Source organism: Sander lucioperca, chromosome 2 (assembly GCF_008315115.2).
Source record: "Sander lucioperca isolate FBNREF2018 chromosome 2, SLUC_FBN_1.2, whole genome shotgun sequence".
In the NCBI taxonomy this organism is placed as follows: domain Eukaryota; kingdom Metazoa; phylum Chordata; class Actinopteri; order Perciformes; family Percidae; genus Sander; species Sander lucioperca.
Genome location: NC_050174.1, coordinates 41,851,753 through 41,866,609, shown reverse-complemented (window position 1 = coordinate 41,866,609; position 14,857 = coordinate 41,851,753). Strand labels below are relative to the sequence as shown.

At 42.5% G+C, this 14,857-nt stretch overlaps 1 protein-coding gene across 1 annotated transcript in view; it reads right to left on the bottom strand.

Moving 5' to 3' along the window:
* Nucleotides 1-235: 235 nt before the first annotated feature.
* Nucleotides 236-14,857, bottom strand: part of si:dkeyp-14d3.1 (transmembrane protein 132C) — a 184,424-nt gene continuing 169,802 nt past the window's right edge. Inside the window, exons 7-9 of the mRNA XM_031300701.2 lie at nt 7,839-8,112; nt 4,590-4,781; nt 236-2,058 (exon numbers count right to left, since the gene is read on the bottom strand). Coding sequence (XP_031156561.2) covers nt 889-2,058; nt 4,590-4,781; nt 7,839-8,112 — 1,636 coding nt within the window. The 3' untranslated portion in view covers nt 236-888. The remainder of the gene's footprint in view (nt 2,059-4,589; nt 4,782-7,838; nt 8,113-14,857) is intronic.

Below are 14,857 nucleotides of genomic sequence, written 5' to 3'. Positions count from 1 at the left end.
CATGTTAGGGTACTGAGTTCTAATACATGAGATGAGAGTATTAATTGACACCAGCATTAAAGTAGAGCAGATTGTGTTGTGGCTTGTGGGTAAATTACATCGCATGGAATACTCTTGATACAAGGATGAATGTGTAATTGGTTCCCCTCTCCTCAAACATATTTCTCAGCTGTCCTTAGGACTTGAGAAATGAATGGCCTTATGATGCTGCGGTCAATAAAAGCTGATAGACGCCCTTGACATTGTTGTGTATTTCTTAAATGTTATGAAAATACAATGTACAGAGCAACAATACAATGCTTTGGAGACTGTTCGGTATATACATAACAGGTCTTCTGCCATGTTAAGGAGGATGAGAATCAACCGTTGAGTTGTGCCTTTTTTTTTTTTTTCATCGACATGCAAACATTGCCCGTTGCTACTTTGGCCTTTCCAGAACTCTTCCACAGAATAAGGATCTGGCGTAAGAAATTAATATCCAAAATGTTACAAAACTTCCCAAAACCATTTAATGTACACTCACATTCGGAACATCTATCTAGTTGTGTTACTGTTCGTTTTAAAATCTACACGTTACACATAGTCGCTGCAGATCAGTCCCGGGTTCATTCTATCTAAACTCTGCAGTAATAAAATTATGATAAAAAGCTAATCATCTGATTAACAAATGAAAAAAAAAGAACCACCTGACGTCCTCAGTTATTGACATTTCTTTCATGAGTGATTCATCATCAGTCACTTGTGGAATCATAACAATCCTCTTTCATTTAATGACCCTTTGGCAGTTTGGGGTGATTCTTAAGTCAATTTCCAGGTCCGGTTTTCTGTTCAGACCCACTTTCCTCTGAAAGGCATAAGGGTGAGTTTGTTACAAGGGCACACAGTACATTATGCCACCTCTTTTAAAGCACTGTCATTTAACCTTTCCATGTAATTGCGCAGCTCCTTGGAGTCTCCCAGCTCCACGTCTTGGCACACCCACTTAATGTCCTGGCTGTGGCTTCCTGTCAGTGTGTTAACAGTGGGGTAGCTACTGTCCGAGGGGATGGTGGTGAACGTGGTAAACTTGACCCGCTTCCTCTTGGTGGTGGGGGAGTCTCCTTTGCTGTCCTTGGCTATGCACCCTGTGTCTGCCGCCCGGTGCACTTGGCCCTGCACGTTCTTCTGGGCAGAGCCTCCGTTCAGCAAGTGGCTGCCTTCCTCGAGCCCGCTGCTCGAATCCATCATGGAGGTATGTTCCTCCTGCTGCGGCGACAGGCTAATTTGGCTCTCCAGCAGCTCTGCCTCGTTCCCCAACCACACCCAATCGTGGGCGTGGTTCAGGTTTTCCTGGCCCTCGATCGAGAGCTCCTTGTGGCGGTATTTCAGGGTATAGGAGATGCAGTTGATGAGAAAGACGAGGATGGCAAGACAGAAGACCCCCAGCAGGGCGTACATGCCGATCTCCAGGTCAGTGAGCCCGCGAGCTGTCTGAATGAGGTCGTCGTCCATATTGCGGCCACGGGGGAGGTCCACTTGTGCAGGGAAGTCAGCAAAGTCAACCGGCATGTTCTGATTCCCATCATCGGAGAGTTTATCCCCATTGGGTCTGCGCATTATTGCGCTTCTAGTGGTGGTGGCTCTCCTTAACACCCCATCCTCCATGTCAGAGATGGAGCTGCCATAGTAGTGGGTGTCTGGGCCGGTCTTGTCCTGGGATGGGGAGAGCCTGCCTTTGTTCTCCATATCGTCTCCCTCAGGGCCGTAGTCGCTGATCCCTCCCCTTGAGCTGTCACTGTGACCAAACTTCACCCTGACGTTACAGTTCCCCGCCGCCAGGATGCTGCGGCGCTTGAACTTCTGGCAGACCTCGCAAACAGTCATTTCCACCCTGACCAGCAGGCCTTGGCCCTCTGCCTCCGTCACAATGACAGGCCATTTCCACGAGGGGTTCTGCTGCACTGTTACTATTTCCTCATCTAGGGAGGTGGCCGTCAGGACAAAAAAGTCGGGATTATACAGGTCTAGAGGAGCCACAGAGCCGTCGCTGAACTGTAGCCAGGCGCTGATCAAGGCCTCCTGTGAGAACACACACAAACAACAATATGCAAAGAGAGAGAGAGAGAGAGAGAGAGAGAGAGAGAGAGAAAATAAGTAGGCAGTGACACATAGACAACATGTTGTGCTTTTGTATTAACAAAGAAATGGAAATAATAGCGGAGAAATACTGCATCTAGCCTCATTTCATGGAAAAAATTTCAGATCACATTGCTTTCATTGTATTAGCGGGGAAATTATTATGAAATTGCAAGGCGTCTTTGTTGGGTAGTTAGAGCTTTAAACAGATGTTGTTCAGGTACTCTGTAAGATGCCATTGCTTGTTGCCACAGGCTTTAAAGCTGCTTACACACCAACCAGACGGCCAACCGTCGGCAGAAAAGGCAGTTGGACTGATCAGTCTCCCCGAGTTTGTCAAAAAAATGCCTCAGAACACACTGAAGAGACAAGACGTAATACGTCTTCATAACAGCAGGCGGCGCTAATCTGTATTGTCGCCCAAAAATGAAAACCGGCAGCTGATTGGACGAACCCGTCACGTGGGACTGTCGCAGCTTGGTTCAGAATACGATCTCATATTGTACTAAAATAGTTCACCGAAACGTGTTTCTGAAAACATTTTGAGCGAGAAATAGGCCATGCAGTTGCTGAATCTGTTTTCATTTCAGATCGACAAAGGTCAGTTTAAAAGATTTTCGTCAGATTTTGAGAGACTCTAGTCACGCTCATTCCACTCCCCGTTTCCGGGTTAGCACTCCACCAATCAGATGGGTCATTTGAGTCTGACTGCCGGCAGTGCCTGCCCCGCCGGTTATACATGTTAAATTGGCCAAAATGAAGGCTGACGGCCCCTCGGACGGACGACGGCACGGAACACACCGAACAGACTCGAGTCACTGACCTCGCCAGACTGTCCAATGGCCGATTATCGGCTCAGTGTGTCCGGGCCTTTACTCTCAGGAGTGCAGTGAATTGGTAAACATGAGACACACAATGATTATTTGCATTTAAGATTCCTTTTGTCAATGCACCACATCCACTAACAATATTTATAGAGCTTTCTAATTGTGGAAAACATTGTAAGTCCAGTACAAGCTTAGTAAGTCGCGTGGTTCTGCTATCTCAGCGGCTACTCTCTAAACTAAGAGGGGATATAGATTAAAAGATAGGCGGAAAAGATCAAATAGTAACATAAAACATTGTTCATGCGAGTGAGGATTTGCCATACATAGGCATCTTATGCCTTCTCCTACTTTAATTTCCAAATTTGCCTTTTAATGTTGCCTAAGGACAAATCCCCAAAGGCACACAAGTAGATCCCCGCAGCGGTTTGTCAACGCTCCCTAATTACTGACACCAGAGGACTTACAGTGCAGCGCTGCCTGCTTATCTTCACAGTTTGCGTGGGGAGATAGTGTAGACAATGGCCTTCCCATCCTTCCTTCCTTGGAGGAAGAGGGGGTGGGAGGGAGGTGAGGAATGTAAAGGAGCATTCCAGAGAACTTGCGAGGGGGCTTGATGGCAGATCAAAGGGGCCACAATGACAATAGGCAGGGCACATGAGTAAGGGAAGCAAAATATGAAAGTTTGGGCTGTAAGTCATATTTTAGAGCGGAAGCCGTGGTGTTGCTTTTGCATGCTCTGAGATTAAGCTCCCGTTTCCATTAGCTGCCCAAGGAAACACATTCTGTCACACTCTTGCTTTCAGGCCTTGGGAGTTAAGAGGGTTAGGGATGGTGTGGAACAAACAAATAGACAATTGTACACGAGCACATGCACACTCATGGCTTTCTTTGATTGGAACATTGCTCATTCAAGGACCTTGAGGGTGTGAAATGAAATCGGGAAGGAAGTCTTTTGTTTTGAAAAGCATGGTAATCAAAGCCGCAGAATGCACATTTTTTTTCTTTGGCTTCAGTAGATAATATAAATATCTGTCTTTCATTAAATGACCATCAAACTATTGAGGAATAATTATATATGCTAGGAGATAATAATTAATTAGTAAAACTCATTATCATCATTATCTGTCTTAATCAGACCTGGCTAAATAGTGTTTGCAAATAACCACTGGCCTTGTTTTTAAGATATTAGATTAGAGGCTTTGTATTCAACCGTGGTGGCTAGTAGAGACTCAGTTTACAGTCTGCTTAATGTTTATATCAAACTTTACTTCAGGTCTCTTATATACAGGGCTGCAGCAATTATATTCACTATCCATTAACCTGCTGATTATCTCCTCAATTAATCCATTAATCATTTGGTATATAAAATGACAAAAACAATGGTGAAAAATGCAGCCTAAAGTGATCTGAAGGTGATGATCAAATTGCTTGTTCTATTTGAGTAACACCCCAGACTATACAGATATTCAGTTTATTATCAGATATGACAAAAAAAAAGCAGAAAATCATCACATTTCAGAAGCTGGAACCAGCAAGTGTGACTAAAAACGATGACTAAATTGATTAATCAAACATCCAAAAAGTCGGTGATTAGATTTCTGTCGATGGATGACTCGATTAATCAACTAATTGTTGAAGCATCCTGACCTGCTTGGGGCTCTGCAGAATCTCCTGCGTGGTGGTGGTAGCCAGGATGGCTCTGTTGCTTCCGGGACTGAGCTGCAGGCTCATAGAGAGGCCCGTCACCAGCTGGACCCCCAACTCTGTGATGGTCACTTTGTCATCCACCACTGTGATAGTCTTCTCTGCCAGGATTGAGTCTGACAAAGGAGACAACACCTAGGAGGTGCAAGAGACAGTGAAGACAGGAAAGAGAAGAAAAAGATGACAGACAGTGGCATTAAAGGAATTTTAAAAGGAAAAGATGAAGAACAAATTCCCACAACATTCCCCCTGAAATAGTCGAGCAATAACCTGTGACATTCTGGTACGATCAATTACAGCTGTGCTACTCTGCAATAGTGACTCAACCTATTGTATAACCTGTTCATGAAAGCTTTTTTATATTTCCTGCTCTAAACACCCAGGGTTGGGGAGGTCTTTCCCAGGAGAAATCAGCAGCGACAGCAACCGAAGCTGAACTGAGAAAAGGAGGACTAATACCTACAGAAACTTCATCAACAGAAAATTGATGAGAAACAAGCAGAAAAAAGTCAACACTGGTCACACCGCTTGATTGACAAGGGATTCCTGACAGGTGGAATGCAAAAACATCACATCAATGAGCACTTAGTAGTGAAGATGTCACAGACACAGGAAAAAAAGCGGATTATTATTAGTTACAGGTGATTTAAGAAAATGTCTTCCCGAATGTTTCATCTAACATAAAAAGCTCACAAGCCCCTGCGCAATATGCAAAACCTACTTTTTATCTCTTTACTAAGGCTGTGTAGATCAAACAACAACTGGACTTGGCTGCCATCCAAGCCCAGTAACTCCTGCAGGTAAGAATCCATTCCCTTTGATTGATCCAGAGGAAAGGAACACTTTAACCCCAATTCAGAAACAGGAAGTCTAACTGTACTGATGATGAATGCCATGTGTGGTATTTCAATCAGGAGAGACTTTGTTGCAGATATGCAAAGATTTATTGTACATATGCATAATATGAAATGTACAGAGTCTTTGGAGATTAGACTCCATCGTTATAAAATAGTTTTTAAAGGGGTAGAGAAGCCAAGACTGATGCAGTCTGAACACCGGTGGTGGCGGCGAAGGAGCCCGAAGACCAGACCGAAGGAGTCGACGGAGCGTTCTGCTGGATGGAAACCCAGGGCACCGCGGGTGATGATGACTGGAGGTGGAAGGGGAGGAGGAGGGTTGCACACTTTGTCTGAAATGACAGCTGACAGCAGCATGGAGAGAAACAGATTTAAAGCAGGGTTGTAATGCTGTGATTGGCCCTTGACGTTCATGGCCAATTCTGATTGGTTTAACTGAAAGGTGAACGCCTCTAAAAACAGCTGATTTGATTTAGGAAGAGAGAGCCGTGATTTAAGTTATTTGAAGTCTTCCTGCATGCATATCTTTATAGCAGGGGTGATTCTAGGATCCGACCTTTAGGGGGGGCTCAGCCCCTAATGAGACTGTGACACGGATATAGTGCAAAAGTAAAATCGCCCATGCTTTATAGACGTCTCCTTGTGCATCAGTCTGTGTGGCACGTGGCACAGGTAGCCAACAGCTGTCAGACCTTTGCGCTCGTCATGTTTTCCAGTTAGTGCTTCGTGTGAGAGCGTGGATGTTTCCGCAAAAGGTGAATACACGCCTGCACACAGGCAGACAGATGAGTCCTCGACGCCAGGGAGCAGATTCCAATCACACAGATGCCAGTAGGAGTCTCATATTCATCCAGTTAGCCAGAAAAGCATGACAAATCAAAGGGCTGAGGGGGAGGACCCACTCACTGCTGAGAGCCCGCTGTACACACTGGTAAGCACCTGTGTGCACCAGACAAAAGGAGGTACTAGTCAAACCGCAGCAGCGACGGTGACATCTGTTATTGTCCCTGGAATAAACCATATGTTCATGTTCCTACAGTATATTATATATTAGCATGTGTCTGTGTTGACAGCACACAAATACATCTGGTGTTCATATATTTTGTTTAATATCATATTTCAAATAATTTGAATGATCCCAATTTGATGATACTTTAACAGTAATGAAATCGCTCGATGGTGTTTTTTGCCTCCAACGGCGCCTTCCAGGCAGCTAAACCTAACCTTAACCCTAAACATAACCATTGCCGCGTTGCCTGGAAGGAGACGTTGTGGGCAAAAAAACACCAAAGACCAATGAAATCATTACCGGCGCATTACTTTTGAGATATATTGTATTCTGTAATTACTAAAACAGACCTTTGCCAAGAACATTGGCAGCCTCAAGTGCCCACATCATCAGACTTTGGGAGAAATAGGAAGAAGCAGCCACTGATATTCCAGCACAAATGTGACAAGCTTTAAGAGATTCTCGCAATGGCAGATGGTAGATTGAGTGTGCAAGAGTGAATATTCACTGTTAGCAGGAGCTATTTCCAGATTCTCCTCCTTCTTTTCACAAAGCATTGATTGGGAGAAGGACAAGTTGATAGATCTTCTTTGAGACAGGAAGCAACAGGATTCATGGGAATCCTGGTCTTAATTTGGAAAGTACACACATAATTGGAATGTTAAAATGACTAGCACTCAGTGGTGGAATGTAACTAAGTACATTTACTCAAGTACTGTACTTAAGTACAAATTTGAGGATCTTGTACTTTACTTGAATTTTTTCTTTTCATGCTACTTTCTACTTCTACTCCGCTACATTTCAGAGGGAAATATTGTACTTTTTACTCCACTACATTCATCTGACAGCTTTAGGTACTAGTGACTTTACAAATTAAGATTTTTGCACACAAAACACATGCAAATACTATGTTTTATTATAAATTTAAACTACCCAACAATATACAGGCCTACAAGTGCAGCTGAAATGATTAGCCAATTAAACACTTAGTTGATTGACAGAACTGTTTTAATCGTTTGCAGTTTCTAAAATGTTATCTTATTTTCGTAGTTTTAGCTATCATATCATTATTACTATCAAGAAAAGACCAGGAAAAGACAACACTTGTGTCATATTACGATATTACAATATCCAAAATTTAAGACGATATCTAGCCTTATCTATAGATATAATATCCGTATATTGCCCAGACCTAGTCCAAAGTTATGAAAATAAGATCCTAGCTGTAATAAACAGTAATTATTCTTTAACTGTACCTGTGACATTTCTGAATGCTACACATGAAACTGGTATGCAGTTCCCCTTTAAAGCTAACTCATGGCCTACCTGGATAGTGGTCATCCCCATGTCAAGTCCCACCAGTATCTTCCTGTCCAGGAGCCGTGCAATCTGGGGGTCCTCTACCTTCAGGAAGTCCCACACCAGCTCTGTGATGTCCACCTGCCAATCAGTGCCCAGCATGAAGCTGGTCTGGCCTCGAGGATCAGCTGACTCAGCTACAAAATGGGTCAGGACTCTGACAATGGCATGCTGGTACTGCAGGGTGCAGCTTCGTCCTCGTCTGTCTTCATCATCCTCGTCCTCGCTGTCCCGTGTGGACCTGGCAATACAAAAATAAATCAGATGTGCAAACTAAAGGCAACTTGAATATTCTTTTAAATGTGTGTGGCTCTAGAGATGGGATTGCAGATGGATTTCCAAGACACTTTAGTGCAGACATTCATGGTCCCCATAGGATAAATCCAGATGATGTTGGTGATCCTCTGACTTTTCATCTAGCACTACTACAAGTACATTTTTTATTTGCCCAGTACCTGCAAAACTAATGACATCCACATCAGCCTCAGCTGTGCTATGTGTTTAGTGCTTATTATCAAATCTCAGCACATGCTAAACATGCTAAACTGAGAAGGTGAACATGGAAATTATTATACCTGCTACAAATGTGCATTTTAGCATTATCACTTTGAGCATTGCTGTAGACTCTTAGTCTTCTTTATTATGCATGCTACTTTGATTAAAACATTATAGAAAGTTCACCTGTATCAAAGCTTTATCACATTAAATAATGTAATTATATGTACTTGTTGTATGCTATGATCTACTCTGTGAGTTGATTCTGAAAGCAGTTGCGAGCGCTTTGAGAACAAAGTGACACAAAGCAGTGTTCAGTTCACCATGTTCTAGAGGTTTAATGAGACACACAAGAATATATACATTTTCTATCAATCGCTCCATTCACTTTGATGATGTGCGAGTACAGTAGATAAGAAAGGAGGATTGGTTCGAGGTAGGTTCACGCAGATACATCTTAAGGAAGGAAATCAATTTATGTGTGTAACAATTTATGACACTAATTAAAACAGATGAGAGAAGCTTTTTTCAGAGTTTCCACAGAATGGAATGTAACATAGTCACAACAAAAGTAAATACATTTAGTATACTTAAAGGTCCAATATGTAATATATTTACTGTAATAAATCCAAAAATGACCCCAAATGCATAATGAGATATTAAGGAAACATGCTAAGTTGAAATACTATCTTTTCTGACAATAATGCTAATGCCAGTATTTTCTCCTTTTGAAATTTCCGTTCCGTGATGGAATTTCTGTTTGTGTTTTGGCCTGTGCGTTGTTATCAACTGCCAGTTTGACAACCAGGCCGGGTTGCCAGATATAACTGTAAAAACTTAAACCCAGCACGCTACAGCTGTAACGTTAGTACAGCCATGAAAGCAGCAAACAAACAAACAAACAGGATCAACAGAGATAGATTCTACCCGGCGAGGTTGTGGATTTTTTTTAGCAGTTCCTACTGTAATTCCAACCCGAAAAAGTGTGTCTGTCAGTTGGGTACAGAGCTCCAGAGCACAGGCTTTTATGACTGTCAATATAGCCAGCATCTAACGTTAGCTACTCGGCTGTGCTGTGGAGTAATATCTGGCTATGTGAGACAAGCATCTAGCAACATTGTTGGATGCTCAGCCTGGCAACCAATGTGAGTGAACCAACTCTGAGTCTGGGGAGGACTCTCTCCAGTATTTTGAATTTCTTTTCACACTGTGTTCAGGTCTCTGTTTTAGCTACAGAGTGAGACCTCTCAACTTCTGTAACATCTTTGTTGTCAGTCGCATATGCCAGTAGCTAGGTAAGGATTACATGAGCTAGCTAGCTGTTTCTCCAACTTCGGCCTGTACAAGGCAGGATTAGCTGGGAGACTTCTTCTAAACGAGGGCACACTTCCAACTTTGCGTGGAATACCTGCAGAACAGGGACATGTAAGTAGTTCTATACAATTTATTTTGTAGATTAGGGTGAATTTGTGTGTGTTGTAGCAGTGTTTTGCCATTGAGAACGAGCTAGCATGCTAGCATGCTAATGGTTAGCCCTCTAGACCCCTCGTTTAGTGACGTAGAAAGCCGTGCAGATTTTGAACAGCTCACCCGGAGACTGAAGGCAGGATACATTCAGAAACCTGTATCTCACTCAAAACAGCATGGATGTTTTTTTTTCCAAGTTTGTATGCGTGTGGAAGCACCAGAGACACAAAATAACACCCCAAATCCCAGAAAAAGTGTTTTTTTCATAATATGGGCACTTTAAACACTAGCTGTCAGTATTACATATTGCACCTTTAAAGTGATCATATTACACGCATTTTCAGGTTCATAATTGTATTTAGAGGTTGTACCAGAATAGGTTTATGTGGTTTAGATCTTAAAAAACACCATATTTTTGTTGTATTGCACATTGCTGCAGCTCCTCTTTTCACCCTGTGTGTTGAGCTCTGTTTTAGCTACAGAGTGAGACATCTCACTTCTATTCCATCTTTGTTGGGATTCGCACATGCGCAGTAGCTAGGTAAGGACTACTAGCCAGTCAGAAGCAGAGTATGAGGGCATGCCACGCTAGCAGCTAGGCGAGCATTTTAACGTGTGTTACAAAGTGACGGAGGCTGGACTACAATAGAGCTGTTTGGAGCAGTTTGTGAACAGTGTTCTCTGTTGGAGATGGTAAGTCCCTTTGGGGTGGACTTTGGGCTTTTTCACATTGTAAACCTATAACATGCACAAAAAGATATATAACACAATAAAGGAAAGGGAAAAGCCAAAAAGCATAATATGAGCACTTTAATAGAAGAGAAAGCGTATGCACACGCACACACACACACACACACACACACACACACACATAGTGCGTCTCACTATCTTTGTGGGGACCCATCATTGACATAATGCATTCCCTAGCCCCTTACCCTAACCTTAACCATTACAACTAAATGCCTAACCTTAACCCTTACCCTCACCCTAACCATAACCTAATTCTAACCCTAATCCTAAAACCAAGTCTTAACCCTCAAACAGCCCTTTAACCTTGTGGGGTCCAGCATTTTGACCCCACAAAGCTGTCGGGACCCTACAAATATACTGTATTCCCGGTTTTTGGACCCCACGGATATAGTTAAACAAGAACACACACACACACACACACACACACACACACACACACACACACACACACACACACACACACACACACACACACACACACACACACACGGATGTTTAGCCGATGGACATCAAGTAACTATGCAATGTTGTGGATTAAACCACTAAGGGAGAATCACTCCAGCGTATGGCTATCATTTTTTTTTCTCGCTATCTTTCCTTCATCATTGCGGAGCACCTGGTCAAGGGTTGTGAATGTGCATACACCTCCTTACTGCTTTACTTAATAGCTTCCCTTATTGCTCTGTTGCTAGCAAATCTAATTTGATTACTTTAGGCAACAAATCAGCCAACAGAGGCTCAGCTCTTTCACACCAGGAAAATTGCCTTGAGTATGACAAACTGGGTTTAAATGGTAACAATACAGCTTCAATATCATTAGATTTTGCCCATAACTTTTGCTTCAACAAACAACAGATGAAGCACGATAAGATGTTGAGAAAGCAATGTTTGAACGGTTGATCTGGGAGAATATAAATGCTGTTACAGCTCTTCAGCCTTACATTGGGGCACAGTTGGGACACTTTCAAACAGGAACCCACACCCACACGAGCAAAGGTTGCGATCATGATGAAGGGGAGAAGAAAATAAATTAATCTCTTAAACTGTTTTTCTCGCGAATATCCGCTCTGCTGGTCTCTTTTCTGTCTGAATCCCCTGAGAAATCTGGCTGCATGCGACGCCGCAGGAATAAAGATGTTAGCTGCACGCACCAGAGAAAAGCCGAGAGTACAGTGAGATTTGGAGTTAAGGGCTTACAACCGCTGGCTGGACAGATTTCACATGCAACTGAATGACAGAGAAAAGGATTTCACTGTAGATATTTTAAGTAAGAAGTGATCCAGCCATGAGACAACATCTCCGATTCAAACCGTAAATGTGTTTCGGACACACTTATACTACTATTATTGTGTCGTGTAAGCCCGACAACTTCATATCGTATTGCTCTATAACATTCAATATTCATGTCTGAATAAGCAACAATCAAATTTAAAATAAACACAGATAATCAGGACTGTGTGAGTGTGGTTTGATCAGAAACAGTGACCAAACAACCCATTCATCAGATTTTGATTCAAATATGAAATGCTAATTGGTGCACAGAAATATGTTTCTAACTAAGTCCCGCCCCTTTCAAACCAGTGAGAACAGCCAAGAGAGAAAAGTAAAACAGGAATCTCAAATGTGAAATAAGCAGAAAATAGTGTGACCATGTAGGATCCCATTACTAATAGTAAAATGTTGATTGGCAAAATCTTTATCTTTTGATACTAATGCTAGCATGGGCGAGCTGTCAAGGGGTCAGGGTTGCTGGAGGATCAGATTCGGCACCAGATCAACGTGGTCCAGATGGGAACGGAAAGAAATTCAACTTCATGATTACAGTAAGAACACGGTTAGATTTATTGTAGTTTTAAGAGGAGACTACAGGAAGACTATACCAGACTTGGATGAATGTCTGTTTTGCATTTTGAATTGTATTTTAAAGGAACATGCCGACTTTTTGGGACTTTAGCTTATTCACTGTTACCCCCAGAGTTAGATAAGTCCATACATACCCTTCTCATCTCCGTGCGTGCTGTAACGCTGTCTGACGCCCCCAGCATTAGCTTAGCCTAGCACAGATCCTGGAGGTAACTGGTTCCAACTAGCCAACTGCTCCGAATAAGTGACAAAATAACGCCAACATGTTCCTATTTACATGTTGTTATTTGTATAGTCACAGGGTGTACAAATAATAAGGTCACATGAGACACAGCCATATTCTAACCGTATACTAAGTGGAAACTATATTCTCAGAAAGTGGAAGCACTGCTACTTGGGCGGAGTGATTAGCGCAACACCGAAAAGCACAGTTACTTCCGTCAACAAAACCAATGTGACTAGCTAGTTAGTAGCGACTGGTGATCATGGCATTTTTGTACACCCTGTGACTATACAAATCATAACATGTAAATAGGAACATGTTTGCGTTATTTTGTCACTTATTCGGAGCAGTCGGCTAGTTGGAACCAGTTACCTGCATGATCTGTGCTAGGCTAAGCTAATGCTGGGGGCGTCATACAGCGTTACAGCACGCACGGAGATGAGAAGGGTATGTATGGACTTATCTAACTCTGGGGGTTACGGTGAATAAGCTAAAGTCCCAATAAGTCGGCGTGTTCCATTAAATGTTTCATTTTCTATTTTAGGAACGCTTGTTACACTAGATTAAAATAGCAGATCAGTTGTGCCTAAGCAGACTCTAGATGACACATTTAATGCATATTCATGAATGCTAATGCCTCCACTTGTGATTTTGTCTAGTCATTTTCCACAAAGAAATGGATCACTGCACCAAGCTCCCCGGCGAGGATGGGGTTATTTGAGTCCTTCTGGTCAATAATATCTTTATCTTATGAAATGCATGGAGCTTCCTCCCTGGGTTACCTCAGTCCACAATGGCTAACTAAAGGCCAGCCTTCGAATTCACATATAAACAAAAGAACGACCTTCTGCATAAAATGTAGCACTTCCTCAGATACATCCTTCGTTCCACCTGACTAACAAGGTTGGTGACTCATGAATTTGTGTTTAAAAATCCATTTTGTATTACATTTTTTTCTTTAACATTTCTCTTCTCCTTTCATACATCCCTGTCTCTCCACTCTCTCCCCATTCATTTACATATTATAAGCAGAGGAGGAAACCATCTGCCAATGATTCCAACGGCAGTAATTGAAAGTTTCTCACTGCTGACTGCTTTGGTTAAATCCTTTTGAATCATATTGTGAGCGTTTTTGAGCGTAAACACAATTTGTTATTTGACATTCATGGCCAATGAGTTGACACATGGCAGTGATGTTACGTGAGTTTGTACTGACATAACCGAATCAGCGTTTACACTGTATAGCCATAAGGACATTTATACATGCAGGTGTTAGTTAGATGTAAAGGATTCAGCAGTAAACAAGCTGATGGTGAAGTCCAAGCATTTTAGCTCCGGTATAAATCTAATATGCCAGTGCTTATGCAACCATCTCAAAATCCAATCTAAGGTTAATCTAATAAACAAATCACACTCAGCGCAGAGAACAACCTGCTTCACAAAGCAATTTTTCTTTCCGCCTCATTCACTTTCAAGCTCACTTCTGACTTCACAGGAGATGCTGCATATTAATGTGTGTGTGTGTGTGTGTGTGTGTCATGCTTATTTTTGTTGTGCGTCGTGGATCGTGTGCTGTATTTGTTTTCACATTTCCCTTCATTTTATTTTCTGCTACAGTAACATGACTAAGGTCAATAGGCAGTGCTGCAGATACAGCTCTATTCTGACAACGCTCTACAGTTTTTTTCAGTTTTGTAGGGAATTCAAGTTTGTTTTACCGTACAAAGAGAACACTCGGTACACACAGTTTCAGCCGACTCAGTACAAAAACAACATTCAAAATTGAGTATTAAAAGGTAACTGCAAGAGATTTTTGAAAACCGCTATGATACAAGAGGGAAAAAAGGAATCTCTAATATACATATCTTGAAAGACACGTTAAAGGAGTGGTGCATGCCTGAGTGCTACGCCTACATTTAGGATTTCTGTCTGCAAAGGCTTTTCTTGTCCCTGTTTTGACAGGGCTTAGGGAGGGAAGAGGTGAGCCATACAGGAAGTGCCAGTCAAAAACTGTGTGAGGAGGCTTTTGCAACTATCCAGCCTGCAGGCCTGATATCTCTTTATCTCTCATTTCTCTCTCTCCCCTCCCCCACCCCCTCCCCAGGCAGTGTGGTCCCCAACTTGCCAGCCTGGTTGATAGAGGAAGGTCCCGCCACTTGCTATTGTCGCCCAGTGGCTCAGTTCTTTT